At 42.3% G+C, this 15,930-nt stretch overlaps 1 protein-coding gene across 4 annotated transcripts; it reads right to left on the bottom strand.

Moving 5' to 3' along the window:
- Positions 1–608: 608 nt before the first annotated feature.
- Positions 609–15,930, bottom strand: MGST1 (microsomal glutathione S-transferase 1). Of its 4 annotated transcripts, none has more exons than XM_072999764.2 (4): positions 15,607–15,930; positions 10,194–10,343; positions 5,819–5,913; positions 609–3,052 (listed from the first exon to the last, which is right to left on the bottom strand). In XM_072999764.2, the coding sequence occupies exons 2-4, from the start codon at positions 10,317–10,319 to the stop codon at positions 2,803–2,805; spliced, it is 471 nt and encodes a 156-aa protein (XP_072855865.2). In that variant the 5' UTR covers positions 10,320–10,343; positions 15,607–15,930; the 3' UTR covers positions 609–2,802. The 4 variants fall into 4 exon arrangements, with proteins under 4 accessions (XP_072855865.2, XP_020664215.3, XP_078232524.1 ...); XM_020808556.3 differs by having other exon boundaries at positions 15,370–15,638; XM_078376398.1 differs by having other exon boundaries at positions 15,533–15,625.

Raw genomic sequence — 15,930 nt, 5'->3', positions numbered from 1 at the left:
CAGATGGCCGTGATAATAAAGTAACTTCAAGCTTCTGCTCTGAAATACTGAATGAGGTTCATATTCTCATTATTGCAGGTCAAGCACATCCTTGTAAGGTTCTTGCTTGGTAAATGCCCAAGAATCAGATACATGCTATTCTGAGCAATTTGGGAGTGAGATTGTGGCATACAGGTGAAATGTAATCACCCCAGAAAAGGCTGGACACATTTCAAAGCAAGACACCAATGAGACTTGAATAATGAAGCCTCTGATAATAATGCCAGTTCTAGTTTATAGAAAAGAAAATTACTGTAAAGGCTTCACAATGATGTAAAATACATTAAAACATTCTCTCCCCCCCCAAAGGAATATAGTAGGCTAAAAAAAAACCCACAATTGCTCCCTGTATTTATTTTAGCACTTGCTTACAAACACCTATTTGCATCAAAGTCTCCTTTTCAACAAGGCTTGGCATTGCTTGAGCTATCTTATTATTAAGGTAAATATTCTTCAAAGAGCTCCATGATTCAAATCTCTGATTCTTTGTGACATCCTATTTGCTGACTGCAGTTAGAAAAGTCGAGGGGGGAAATAGCCCCCAAAAATTCAAACACTTTCCCCCCCTCTTTTGGTTGTTGTCTTTATTATTTATGCTTCAAAAAGATACATCCCAAAATAGCATCTGTAGAAAATTACCATGCCTACACACCATCAATAGAGTTGTTGTACTTCAGAAGTCTTAAAAGCTTCTACAAGTTTTTCCAGTCATCTTGAGGTGAGGCGATATGTCACAGAATTTAAAAAAAACTATTTCAAACACCAAGAACTAGGTACCACCAAGTGAAACAAGAACCAAACTGAATTAATCTTAAAACATTTGGAATGTTGAATGGGATTCAAGGAATGCCGAAGGTAGCAAACGCCTCAAAAGCAGCCAACTGGGGATGGGCGGGTTTCTCTTCACCAATTTATAGTTGGTTTTATAGGATCGCATCAAGATCTGCAGGAAGCGAAAGCTGATATATCCCAGCATCTTGCTATTCACTGGGTTTTATACCACCTGCTCAACAGCCTTGGACACAAAATGCTCAATATGGAGAGGTTTTGACCTTTCCTGGAGACAGAACTTTGGAACATTTCCATTTATAATCACACCTCAAATTCCCCAGCCAACACAGATACAATAACTGGGCAATTCCGGAGGTTCCAGTCCAAAAACCCACTCCCCCCTCTCCAGAACTTTAAGAGTCGTGTTGACAGGTGTGGAATCAAGAGCATGCTGTGTATACATACTCAGTATTTACCCCACTTCTCAATCTGCAGTCCAACTATCCCAGGACCTATCTATTCTATCAGTTTCTTTCATACAAGTGTGTTCTTGTTTCTCATTTGCTCAAGATACCACAGTTACTCTGACTCTGCAACAGAAAATCACTGGTACCAAGAAACCAACATACTGTTACTTGCTTGGGGACTACCTCTGGGATTTCAGTAGGACAACTTCCTCATTCAATGTTTATTATTCCAGCTTCTGGTCAGGGCCATTTTCTTCTCCTACTCTACAGAGAGAACTTGGCAACTGCTGGTAAAATTCAGTGATGTGAACAAAGCTCAGAAATGCCACAACAGGTGAAACAAAAAAATCCATCGAGTCTTGGGTTTTGTTCTGGAAGCCATCCACCATGTTCCCAAAAGGCCCAAAGCAACTAGCTATGTTGGCTAGGGCTTATGGGAGGACATGTCTACAAAGTGGGGGGGGGGAAGAGACAAGTTCCCCACTCCATCTTATTGTGTTCCTAACATCTTGCTGTCCAAAGTATATTGCCATGACTTGGTGTGTTTAGGTGTCATCTTGCTATCCTGGTTAACGTTTAAAACTGGAAATCATACATACATAGGAACAATGAGCTAAAGTAGCAATTATACAGAGCATGGACAGGCAATGATTAAGTGTTGGATTCTGTAGAGGAAGGCCATTTCAGGAAGGGTGGCTATAGCTCAGTGGTAGAGTACATCTTTAGCAAGCCAAAGGTCCAGGTTCAATCCACAGCATCTCCATGCAAGCCTGGGAAAAATCATTCCCCCAACTCCTGGTTCTGGAGAAACCCAGGCTTCCTCTTATTACCTGGTACTCTCTGATGTACAAAATATCTGGCCCTGGACCAGCTAATGGCTCTTCCAGTTCATTTTCATCAACTTTAACTACAAATTTCTCATTTACAGTCCTAGATATAAGGTGTTTCCTTTACTGGCTGCCCAATTCTCTTTTCTTTCTTTCATGGAGTATGTGAAGAACGGAACCCTGGATCTTTTACATGTAAGGCATGAGCTCTACTACTGAGCTACAGTCCTTTGATGAGAATAGCAATACACTGGTGGGCGCATTCCCCTGGGAGATAGTTCCCCTGCCATTCATCATCCTTCCCTGTAAACATGTAGCTACAGAAAAGCACTGGGAGTAACCTAGGTCACATTCTTTGTTTCAGCAGGCAATAATGGGGTCCAAAATGCTTCTTGGCATCTTGTGTACACTCTCAAGAACATGCTCCAGAATGCTCTACCATGCATTTGGGAATGTACAGCAGATGTGCAAAGGACCTAGGAAAAATTACTTTTTTCTGGACTACAAGAATCCTCCATGTATGCAATTTGTGGGGCTTATAAGGATTTGTAGCCCCAAAGTAACTTTTCTGATCTCTGATTTGCAAGGGTGCCACAGCAAAATAATCAGTAGGGGGGAAGGTTCTGCAGAGGCAAGAAGCTTGGACACTTGACATCAGTGCTGGTTATGAGCGATTATTATTTCTCTTTTCCCTTCTTTTACGACAGACTGAGACCAACCATCACAAGCCTGTACACCATTGAAAAAGTAACCAAGTAGCCAGCTCCCCATGCCAAACCCCTGCAGGGCTGGGGAAGAGGAACCAGGTAGGCAATGGTGTGGAAGATCCTAGAACCAAGGAAAATCCTGTAATGCAGCAAGGCAGTCGAGAGGTCAACACCAGTGAAGGAGTAGAAGAAGCCGATGAAGAGAAACGGAATGATGTTCTCAAGGTCATTGAGATGGATTCTGAGGAAAGAAGCAAAGACAAATTCACCGTGTGAACTAGCCATGGCAAAATAAGGCAGCCTCCCAAACGTGGATCACTTACGTAACTACCCCGTCCACAAACTGCTAATACAGAATAATGCAGTTTCCTCATATTGAAATCATTTAGGGGCTAATTCTGGCCAGAATCCGGTTGGTTATTTACACCAGAATACATGCACTGGCATAAATAACTGCAGATTGCCAATAATGAACGAGTCACTGCTTGTACTCCAATGCTAATCACAAGGCTTGGCACAGAGCAAAGAAGACAAACATGGGCAATTTATGAGCATAAACAACCAACAGGAGTCTGGCTAACAAGCTAAAGATGGCCTGTCCTTTGAAGAAAGGATTTCTTGAAACATTTGGATTGTCAGAGCAGACTTTTTTTTACAACTTCCATGGTCTTGTTTTGCCTTGCAGCTGGACCTTGGGAAACACAGGCTTCATGGGTGTAATCAAACAGTAAGAAAGGTGTGTGTCTGATCACACTGGAAAAAGTCACTTTGATGGGAGCGATCCTCTTTAAAGCCACCCTTCCATCCATCAGGTAATCGCTCCAGCCCAGGCCCAAAAAGTAGTAGCCCTGCTGTTGGACCAAAAAGGCACAGCTTGGACACAAATCAGGGCTGCACCAGGTAGTATCACAAGCTGTCCAAAATATATATATGGTTTTATGATCACACCCTACAAGAGCCCGAAAAACCCACAACAACCATAACACAAAACCCACAACAACCATAAAACCCTACAACTGTTAAATCTTGAATGACATTGCTGGAACATCAGCATATTTTAGCTTCTACTGCTGGTTTGGCCCTGCTTGCAAAAGTTACTTTTTAAAGTACCAGAATGTTGCTCAGCCAAGACACGATGCAGCAGTCTTTACACTGCAAATGAAAAAAAAAAAACAGACTCTAATTTAAATACTTCCCTCCCACTTTGTTTTTAGTTTTAAAAAATCCACTGTCAATTAGGTTCCACCTGTGGTCAAGGAGCAAGATGATGCCCTGACATGTTACATTTCCACTGGCAGCAAAGTTTGTTCACCATGTGCCAGAAAAAAAATTCATTATGGAAATCTCTTGTATTCAGAACAACGAAAATTGCTCTCCGAGTGTGGGTCAGTTTTCATTTTGAAGACAGCAGAGGACAAGCTAACTCTGGATATTCAACTATCCCAATTTCAACTGCAAAATCTCTGAGCAATGATGGCAAGACCTTTGCTGCTTGGAGTCATCTCTATCAGCCAAAAATTACTTCCAAGTCTGAGTGAAAGCGACCCAGAAATTTTACAACTAATAATAACAACAGCTGCTTTCGGAACTAATTAATCTTCAAAAGCAGAGAAACCCCCTGGTGGTTTATATTTTCTAGATAATTTATTATGAAGCTATCAAATTCAGAAGCACCATTAGGCCCTACTTGGAAACTCATGTATGCAGTTTTATTTAAAAAATAAAAACTACATGAGCAAAAACAAGATGGATCTCTTTTTCTGCAATGTTCTTTCTACAGGAAGGAAAGAGGCAGCTTGTCCAGGCAATCAGTCCAGGAAGCTAGGAATTTCAGTGCTGATTTGGTTTGTCTTCATCAGAGCTTGGAAAAAGATACTTTAGACTACAACTCCCTATATCACTCATGTTATTGCAGCTGGTCTCAGAAGAGGCAGCTTATTTTTGTGAGCATGTGGCAGCAGCTATAAAATAATCTGGCAGTACCATCACTTCATTACAAAAAATGCCCAGACAATACTGATGCCTTGCAATAAAAATAATAGCACTGGATGGGTTGTTTGGTTCTTTCTGATCAATCAGCCTGTTCTTCTGTAGCTGCAACATGTGCAGACATTTAGCTTAACTGCTAAATAATTTAACTGCTGGATAGCTCAGTACATTAAATAGCAGAGGATCAGAGTTTAATCCTCCATTGTGCCTCCTTAATAAGGGCTGAGCTCACTGATCCATAGGGTCCCTTCCAGCTCTGCAGTTCTAGGATGATGATGATTAATGAAGAGCGGAAGACACTAGTTTTGCACAGAGACAAGAATTTATGAAAATATTTTTGTGTGAAGAAAATCTAGCAAAGAAAAAGACATAGGCATATCTCCGTGGTTTAGCTCTCTGGCTGCAATGCCAGAGGTTCAATTCCCCCACTGGACCTCCTTGATATGGGCTGGATTTGCTGATCTGTAGGGTCCCTCTTCCAGCTCTGCAGTTCTAAGGTTATAAGCTCCAGCTAAAATCTGGCTGGAGTCAAGCCTTCTTTTCCCGAGGACATTGAAGAATCTTTGAGGTGCTGTCTCGCTATGCCAAGATGGTCAATTTTGACTATTATCCCAGCAATGCAGAGATTTCTTCACAACCCTCTGAAAATGATGCCAATGTAACTCATGCCAGTCAAAGCTTTCTTGTACAAACAAGACAGCACGGTAACTTCCCAAAATACATGTGCGTGTGTAAAACATTACTTCGACACATCAGAACAAAACGTTACATTAGCACATAAATGTGACTCAGAGCACAGGGAATCGTGAAAAAACCAGCCACCATTTCTACCATGAATATATTTTCCCCCTGAGCGTGAGCTTAATAAATAAACAAACAAACAAACAAATAAAGTGGGAATCTTGGGTTCCAATTTATGTATAGGTTCTTCTTCCACCTCTGCTGTCTTCGTCATTTTGAGTTATGGTGGGATTTTCCCTGAAGCTAATATAATTTTCATAAGAACCCTCTGGATTACCTGCGCACCCGCTCCACATCTGGATCAGTCCTGAGGTATTTCTTTACAGCTTCATCTTTCCCAAACGAAGCCACATCTTCAGGGTTAGCAAAGGCCTGTTCAAAACAAGGTATGCTTTGGTGAGGGACCACATCAAACGCCTTCTGGAAATCCCGATAGACAATATCCACTGGTTTGCCTGCATCCACGTGCCTGTTGACCTTTTCAAATAATTCTAAAAAGTTTGTGAGGCAAGACTTACCCTTACAGAAGCCATGCTGATTTTTCCCTCAGCAAGGCTTGTTCTTCTATGTTTTAAAATTTAACTTGGATTATGTTTTCCTACATCTTCCCTGGAACAGACGTTAAGACTAATCAGCCTGTAGTTTCCTAGGTCCCCCCTCCTTCCCCTTTTAAAGACTGGTGTGTGCTATCCTCCAGTCCTCTGGCACTGTGGCCATTTTAAGGGACAAGCTGTATATTTTAGTTAAGAGACCCACAAATTCATTTATCAGCTCGTTAATAACCCTTGGGTGGATTGCATCTGGGCCTGATGACTTATTGATCTTCAATTTATCAATTAGGTCTAAAATATCCTCTCTTTTAACCTGTATCTGATTTAATTCATTAGTCAGGAGGGGCCATTCGGGCAACAGACTCTGCCCAAGGTCTTCTGTCGAGAAGGCAGATGCAAAGAACTCATTTAATTTCTTTGCAATCTCCAGGTCCCCCTTTACCTCCCTCAACATCCAGAGGGCCAGCCACTTCTCTGGCAGGTGCCCCGGGACTGCACTTCACTGTCTTTCCACTACAGAGATACAAGCGCATACCAATCCACAGAAACAAGCAATTTGGACGTGGGCTTAATGGACAGATCCAGGTCCAGCTGATGCACGACTACAACATACAAACTTGGATCTTTTTCAAACTGTAACCTATTAATAGAGTTCCACCCCTACCAAATAGTTCGAAACAAAGTCATCCTAGAATGAGCTGGAATTTTTAGCATGTATACATTACTGAAACAGTGATGTCTACATTGGCTTGGACATGTCGTGAGAATGGCTGATGGTCGGATTCCAAAAGATCTCCTGTATGGAGAATTAGTGCAGGGAAATCACCCCAGAGGGAGACCACAACTGCAATACAAGGATGTATGCAAGCGGGATCTGAAGGCCTTAGGAATGGACCTCAACAGATGGGAAACCTTGACATCTGAGTGTTCAGCCTAGAGGCAGGTGGTGCATCATGGACTCTCCCAATTTGAAGAGACCCTTGTCCAGCAGGCAGAGGCAGTCCCAGAAGCAGCAAAATCAGGGAGCTGGACAGGGGACAGATTGTATTTGTCTTCAGTGTGGGACTGTCACTCTCGAATCGGCCTTCTCAGTCACACTAGACACTGTTCCAAGACTGCTATTCAAAGCGTGTTACCATAGTCTCTTGAGACTGAAGGATGCCTACTACCCCTACCTAGACAAGGGATCCCTTAGGATGTTGGTGCACATGCTAGTGATCTCCAAGATCAACTACTGTAACATTCTCTACATGGGGCTTCCCTTGAGGTTGACCTAGCGTCCATAGCAGAATGCAGCTGCCAGGCCTGCGGCGGGTGTGAGTAAATTTTATCACATCATTCCAATTCTGGTTTGCCTACATTGAGTCAACTTCAAGGTTTTGGTGTTCACCTACAAAGCCCTCCAATTTAGAATCCTGTTACTTGGCAGACCACCTTTCCTCAAGAGCATCTACCTGCACCACCAGATCCAACTAATGCTCCTCTGGGTGGCCACACTGAAGGAAAACATCAATGAGAAGCCGGGGCTTCTCAGCTGTGGCACCTATCTTTTGGAATCGACTACCAGGTGAGCTGCATCTGCCCCCTCCCCGCCTACCTTTAAGACGTAATTGCAAAAAATAAAAAGGTATGGTATTTCTAGGGTGGTATTTCATGACGTATGTATACATCATTTAAAAAGAAAACTGTGCTTTTCAACATGCACCGCTATTTCTTTTCTCAAAGGCAAATTTACGTTGATGCAGTTGATGGATTAATCAAGGAAAACTAACACAAATTAGTCGACTAAGCCTACACTCCTACCTGATCACCTGAGGGAAAAGTGTCACAGAACTCAAAGGTTGTTAGTTCTGAACAGACAAATACAGAACTGTACTGCAAGATTTCTCTCACAAAGCACTGTGAGATTTCAAGAGACCTGGGTGAAACCGAAGGAAGATGTCATCTAATGGAAGGTACAGGACATCTGACCTGACAAAGGCCTGAATACAGGAAGGGAAAGCTGTGATAATGGAGAGGATGGATCATGGGCTGGGTTAAATCTTCCACCACTGACCAAGCATTCTTCAACAGCACAGTTCTGGCACAATCTTCTGAGTTTGGAGAAGACTACAATATCATAACAGCCGTACAATAAACACTGAGCCACATTTTTCCTATTCTGAGCGCCACTCAAGGCTCCTGCAAAGCTACCTGAGCAACCATGTCCCCTGTGAAGCTACCTCTCTAATACAGGGTCCTTTATGGTTTTAGACTACAACTCCCATCGTCATTGGCCATGCTGGCTGAGGAACTAAATGGCTGCCGTAGTTCGAAACATCTGTGGATGCAAGACAGGGCAGTAGGTTGGGAATGGCAGCTCTCCAGTGTAATGAAAAGAAACCAAAGACAAAGTTAGAGCACAGCCCGCTGTTTTCCAGAACAGCCAACCAGGTGCCTCCCCCTAAGGAGTGTCGGGGCCAGCCAGGCATGGATGTGAATTAATAATCGTACAGTACAGTGTAAGCTAGTTTAAAATGGGAAATGCCAAAGAATGCATCATTCATAGATAACCGGCTGGGCAGCTCTCTATGTTTATGCCAACAAAACGTTCTGACAACGGGTCACAAACGCATCCCTGAGTATTTCACAGGAAAGACTATGAAATACCACTATGGCTGAACAAAATATGTACAATAAACTGAACACATATTACCAAACTCTGGACACCGCCTTGTCTGTTTTATTGCTGTTGTTACTGCATTGCTTCGCTCTTGCAAACCACCTTGATACGAAGATAAGCAATAACAAGCGTGAAGGGGCTGAACACTGGAGCACATCACATGTCTATTCAGACCCAAGTCCCCTTTGTTTTCACTGAAGCTTGTGCCTAAATAAGGGGCCATAACTTGTGCTGGCACAGCAGGAAGAAGCAAAAAATGGCCAGTATTATTCACTAACACTAGGACAATCTGGACAGGTTTCCACAAATGTTCACTGATGCACCACCTCAGGGAATATGCATAGGGCCTCATTCCTCTCCAGACACAATTGTTTTATAGACTCGCTTCCCCTTTTGTCACAAGCCCTACTGAGGCATTATTTGGAACATGTGAGGAAAGGAAGCATGCTGGTAAAGGGGATGTGCTTTACCTGGAGAGCAATAGCGCTCTGTGCAAGTAACCTCCCTTGCAAGATCTGAAAACAGCTGGCTGGACAGCTCAGTGAGTTGGGTGCCTGGCTGTGAAGCCGGATAGGGGGAGTTGATGAGCTGCACAATTCCAGAACATTCTCAGAAGAAGGGAACGATAAACCACATCCAAGTACTCTATATCTAGAAAATTCTAGGGAAAGGTTCCAAAAGCCAGAATCTACTTGACATGGTTATCGTTATGATGATCAGGAACCTGTTCATTTGTTTTTAAGGGTTCCTAATCCTATGGAGAGTTTCTGTGTATAGAGCATGGGTTTCCCTATCGGGGGGGGGGGTTGTGACCCCTTTTCTTTCTCCCCTTTTGGGGAGGAGGGGCTAACTGTGGTTAGTTTTAGTTGCAATTATTTTTATTTTTATATTCATGCATATCACTCCTACCCCCTTTGCAAGAACTCCTCTCACTTGTTTCTCTCTGCTCCTCCACATTCACCTTTGAAGGACTGACATCAGCCTTCTCTTTTTAATGCATTTTCTTTACCTCATTAAAAAAGTTTTTTTTAATACAAATGCGATGGGAGTTGCAGGTTACTTGGTTATTATAAAATGGGGTCGCGACTCAAAAAAAAGGTTGGGAAACACTGGTATAGAGGAAAGCTCTCTTTTCCAAATCATTGCTCTCTGAGTGAAGATAATAACCGGGGGGGGGGGGGCAACTAGCCCCTTCTCTTTCCGAACTCATTGAGGCCAGCCATAATCTGAATAGCAATGCAATGATTAGGGTTCTGGTACTGTATGTCCCCTGAAATCTCGACTGAGCCTTCCATTTCCAAAAAAAGCATTTTGTTAAGACTCATTTTGTTAAGTGCTGTCCTCTGAAGATGCTTGCCACAGAGACTGGCAAAATGTTAGGAAGAACAACCTTCAGAACACGGCCAAAGAGCCCGAAAAATCCACAATAACCAACTCACCTTTTTCTTCATTCTGAAGAATCCTGTCATAGCACTCATCAGCATCATTTTTACAATGACAAAGATTGCATATTTGATATATGCCAGCGTCACTTCCACATCAACTAACTCTGTGAGATCCAACATTTTGGCCAGGATCCTTTGAGGGACCTAAGACAGAAGTTTTGAGGAAGAATCTTATTACATTTCCGCAATATTATGTCAGCCCTTCTAGCACATGATAAGCAAACACACTCAGACACACACACTATGGTGTGTCACTGCCATTGTTTATCGCCCCCATCATTTTGTACAATGCTATATTAAAATGTGTGTCATATAATTCTACTAAATACTTACAGAACAAACAAACAATAGAATACGATAATAAAAAGGTTGAATGACCAAAAAGATGGTTTACGAACAATCTGCAAAAACCTGAGGAAATTGAACTTTTCTGCTGACTATGTAAAAAAACAAGCTAGGCAGGCCTCTGCAGCAAGCCCATCCCAAATAACCTAAAAAGTACCTGCCTCTGACCACTAACCCCATCAAAACTGTGATGGGAGACTCACAGCAAAGCTGGTTCTCAAGGTATGCAATGTAACTCTTGGGTGAACCTACAACAAAGGATGCTACTGAGATTGGGTCCTGGAATACTGTTAAATTGTGGTGTGTGTTTTCGGTATTGTTTGTTTTACTATATATCAATTCTGACCTGAATGGTGACCAAAACATAGTTTTTATAAATAAGCAAAAAATTGTATTTCAAAATGTGTCCACAAAAATTACTCACCTGCAAAAATTCACACTGGTCTGCTAGAGAGAGTTATGGAGAACTGAATTCCTACCAGCCTCTTCACTTGCCTATACTGAATTTCTGATCACTTATGGGGACCAAGCTAATGATGTTTAAGTAGAGGCTAAAGTAGATAGGTTATTCAGTTTAGGGTGTGACTACACACTAAAATATATATATGCAAATTTACTTGCTGTGAAGTCACACCTGAGAATTCAGGTTCCCCTTGGTAAATTCAAGTTAAATGGCCAAACAGGGAGAGAGGAGGAAATTGACTAAACAGCCTTGTTTGCAGCTTAACTGTAGCTCTCCTGCAGCCCTCCTGATCTACATGAAGCATAGCTATAGAAGAACAACCTTAATCAAAGGTTGAGCGGCAATTTCTCTCTTTTCTTTTCTTTTTTGGGGCGAGCTGTCTAGATGTCCTAATGCACCAATGTGGGTGCTCAGATTTTAAAAAGAAATGAAATTGCATTATTCTACCCAGAAGGGATCAGCAGATAGTGCAGTCTGAGTAGAATGACACTTTTCCACATGAGCTCTAGGAATCACATTGGCTAAAACCAAGCAAATGGATCTGCTGTGAAAAAAGTAAAAGCCCCAGCTGCAGAGGGGGAAAAAACATGAATGGGGTGGAGGGTCAATGAAAAAAATGCAAGTCAGGCCACCCCAATCCCATAGAATTTTCTACAATTTATGTCAATGTATTTCCACCCTTAAGACTCTCCTACACCTCCTTTCCTCACTCCATTTTGAATGGGAGGCTTTCAAATCAAGAGGATCAGCAAACAAAGGACAGGAGGGAAGATTGTGTAACTGATATAGAACTGAGCCGAGATTTGTCCCTCAGACCAAATAAACAGGTTTCACTACATTTCAAAATGGGTGTGGGGGGAAATAAAGAGACAGAACTTTGAAAGAACTAAACCCCTGGGTTGGCAGGCAAGTCTTTGTTGGCTAGGCTTTTACAAACATGCTATTTCAAGCAACCATACGTACTTCCCTGGATAATACTAGGGAGCAAGTGACCTGACAGATCAAAGGTCTATGCTCTTGAGATAGTAAAGAATGGGGGCAATAAATAAAACTTGAGGATGGAGACTACACACCAGTGAAAAATAAAGGCACTCTGACCTGGCGCTTCTGCATTCTGATCCATGCTAACCAAAGTTGCATTTTCACAAGTTCTTTGCCCTGTCTCTGCTTACACAGGAGTAACACCTGGAAGCAACTGCAATTGGCCATGGACTATCTCAGCTGGTCAAAGGGCATCTTAAGCCAGGACTGGAAAAACTAAAGCTGCCCTCCCCTCCTGGTTTTTACTCACTGTGAGGCATGTATAGTTTGCACTCTTATTTACAAACTGTCTTAATATCCTGCCTCGCTTGGCCAATGAGCTCATGGCAGGATCCATGATGCCTCTCCTCCTTTCCATGTGTTCATGTCAAGATAGATTTGATTTAAATCGATTTGGGGGGGGATAATTTAAATTTTAAAATACATTTTTATTTAAATCCATTTGATTTGGGGGGGAAATCACTGATTTTATTTATTTATTTATTTATTTATTTATTTATTTATTTATTTATACCCCGCCTATCTAGTCATTTCGACCACTCTAGGTGGCTTACAACATAAAGGATAACAAGTTCAAGAAAAATTTATAACAATTAATTAATTAAATGATTTTGCAAGATGGGAAAAATACAAAATAAATCAAATAAAGAGAAAAAGAATAAAAAAGGAAAGAGGACAGAAATTAACTGGAAGGAAAGGCCTGCCTATACATCCACATTTTTAGTTGGTTCTTAAAAGTACCCAGCGAGGGTGCAACACGAATCTTCGGAGGTAGGTTATTCCAGAGGCGAGGAGCCACCGCCGAGAAGGCCCGATATCTAGTTCTTTCCTTCCGGGCCTCCCTCAGCGTGAGGCTCCTCAGCCTCACCTCCTGACTCGCGCGGGTGACATGGGTAGAACTAGTTGGGAGTAAGCGTTCCGCCAAGTATCGAGGTCCTAAACCGTTTAGGGCTTTATATGTAAGCATTAACATTTTGATTTTGATCCGCCCGGGTTCATGTACCTCCTGTTTTCTGGAGAAGTACTTCTAATTTTATTAAAGGAGAAAGTGGCTCATTGAAGGTTCCCTAATTTGCTTCTTGGCTTAGCAGGAGTTCCCCCTCAATTGTTAATAAAGAGCAACAAATTATTAGTTATTTATTAGTGGCTAAAATCCAGCAGTTAAGTCACCATCAGAGTAGACCCATTGAATCTGTGAAACTTAGAAAGGAGGCGACTTACCAAATCCCCACTGATTCAATGGGTCTACTCTAGTTGCAAGTCACAACTGGATCTCAGCCAGTATTTTACAACTGAGACCAGCAGCACTGTGGAATTTCCTCCTCAGTTACTTCTGGGCCATAAGCCAGCATGTTGTTAGTCAGATATGATACTGGCTGTCTCTAAACAACTCTGAAGTTACTTTTCTACTATCCTCTATTCTTATGTGCCATTGTACATTTTCTTTGCTAAAGGTCACAACACCAGACTTCCAAATTAGCAAAAATTTTAATTTGTCCGTTTCCTCACCCAATGGCAGGGGAGTGCTGCTCCAGAAGGAAAGAGGCATGAGGGAGGATAGGCCAAACAATTTACATTTAGTCAGGCTTGATTGAAGTGTGCTTATAAAAATAAATGCAATTCACTCAAATCTTACCCACGTCAAACTGGAGAGCTGTCTTTCCCCCCTCCCCTCTCCTGCAAATGCATTTTTTTTTCAAAAAAAGGTTAACTGCATTTGCTGTTCAAACTAATTGATTTAAAAGGAAGTTAATGAATCTTTGGCACTTAGTATGTCAATCATTCACTCCTGTAAGGAAACCCAAATTATATTTTAATAATGAATCAATCACAAGCAACTAGGATAGATTCAAATACTGTAAATATAAAACTATCAGATCTGCGGTCATTTCAATCAAGAAGCCACGTAAGTTTTACATCTATAGTATCAATGGGTAATAATATTTTACCCATTTACAGAGCAGACCTTTGGTCTAGATGGGTGGGGTATAAATCTAATTAATTAATTAATTAATTAATTAAAGGAGTCTGGATTTTACTTTCTTACATAACAGAAAAACAAACTTGGTAAAACACTTGGGGACTGGTTTCCATTCATTTTCTCTTGAAAGCCAAGAAAAACATTTAGTAATTGATTATGACTCTCACTGCTAAACAGGATCAGAGAAATAACTACACCACAAGGGTGGGGAGGGCGAGAAATTATCTTGATCACCACCTTCTTTTCTTCCCCCATCTGTATGGTCCTGAGACTGAATACATTTGGAACAAAACTTGAAAAAAGTTGTTTTTGGATAACAGTAACCAGAAACCCCAGCCATATTCAATTTCCTACAGGGAACCTGGGAGTTGTATTCCAAAAAAATAACTTTTGCAACTTCTGATGAGAAGACCTTGAAGGTGAATTCAAAAGCTAATGGTTTAAAAACTAGGGTCTTTCTGGGTTCAGAAAGTATCAAGAGTGGGTCCTTAACAAGCAGAAAACCCATGTCTGTCCTGGAGGTGTAGATCATATAGGAAAACGTTATAAACATATTCCTGTACACAGAAAACCACCTTCTTCCTGGCACACCTGGCATTTTCTTTTATATGCAGGCATGGCTGAATAGTATTTGCAGGGAAGGATGCATTTACTTGCAGTCTAAAGTGTTTCATCTCACGCACCTCCTAAGAAATTAAGCCTGTATTAACATTAAAATTCAATGCTTACTGGCAATTATTTTGCCAGTAGTGTGTGTGTGTGTGTGCGCGTGTGTGTGTACACACACACACACATAAATACATGTATTTTAAAAAAACTGCGGCGATCGTCTTCCATCGAGAGGAAGATGGCCCTCCTTTGTAATCCGAAACCGTCGTTTTAAAAAAACAGTTCACATTGCTTTCGACGAAGCAGGGCCTTGAAATCTCGCGCGCAGACACGCGACTGATTCTGTTCCGACGTCCCCAAAGCCCTGCACATTTTTCAAAACGAACCTATGTACCCATCGTCTGCGTCATTTTTATTACTGTATTAATATCCCTGTATTATTAATCGCAACTTCGGTTTCTGTGTTTAGAAAAAAAACACACACACACGCACACCCTACCTACGACGAGGACTCTAGAGGTCCCGTGTCAAAAGGTGCAAAAAAAGGCACACACACACCCCCAAAAAACTTCAGTCCCGAACAGCGCGCGCAATGGCTTTTTGTCAGCGGCTTGCGCCCACTTGTTTTGCGCGGGACACCTTTGTGCCACCGAGAAAAATCCCCCTCTAAAAACCCACACTCCCACCCCCTTCCACGCTGTTCCTGCGCAACGCAACACAACACAACTCACGACTGAGGCGGGAAACAGCAAAGCGATTTCTGTGGGTCGCCTTCGGCTCCTTCTGCCTGTGAGGCGGTGGCCTCGATTTTTGACGCACCCGCTTCCCTCTGGCCGCCCAGATCGGTTGAACCCGACCCGCCTTGTAACCACACCGACCCACCCACACACCCACCCTTGCTATCTCGTGGGGCTTTTTAACCAGACCTTCCCACTCGGCTGTTGGCACCGCCAAGGCTCCCACCCCACCTCTAAACACACGCCCTTCTTTTCCTGCCAACGGCCTGCCGTTCGCCTTTGCTCCACTTTTGTGGGGCTCGCTCTTTTTCTCTCTCGCTCTCTCTCGCTCTCGTTCCAGGCCTTGTGTTGTTCTTGTTGTTTACGCTTCAGGAAGGCGTCTCACAAGCCCTTTCGGCTCCAAAAGCATGTGCAACAAAAAGTAAAAAGTAAAGTTAGGCCAGTTAAAAGGGGGAGAAATCCGATTTAATGCCGTGGAGCACTAACGTTTAATGAGAAAGTGGATTGTGATCCACGAACGCTCCCATAAGAGAGGAATCGGCCGGTCTTTCAGTT

Source organism: Pogona vitticeps, chromosome 5, assembly GCF_051106095.1.
Source record: "Pogona vitticeps strain Pit_001003342236 chromosome 5, PviZW2.1, whole genome shotgun sequence".
NCBI classification, from domain to species: domain Eukaryota; kingdom Metazoa; phylum Chordata; class Lepidosauria; order Squamata; family Agamidae; genus Pogona; species Pogona vitticeps.
This window is presented reverse-complemented; position numbering and strand designations above follow the sequence as displayed.

Bases quoted from the DNA above. Each gene is read 5' to 3' on its own strand.
- MGST1 (XM_072999764.2), bottom strand. From the start codon at position 10,319: ATGTTGGATCTCACAGAGTTAGTTGATGTGGAAGTGACGCTGGCATAT. The intron at 5,914-10,193 runs GTGAGTTGGTTA...TGTTTTGAACAG, and splicing joins TCTTCAGAATGAAGAAAAAG to GCCTTTGCTAACCCTGAAGA. The intron at 3,053-5,818 runs GTAATCCAGAGG...TTCTTTCCTCAG, and splicing joins GATGTGGAGCGGGTGCGCAG to AATCCATCTCAATGACCTTG.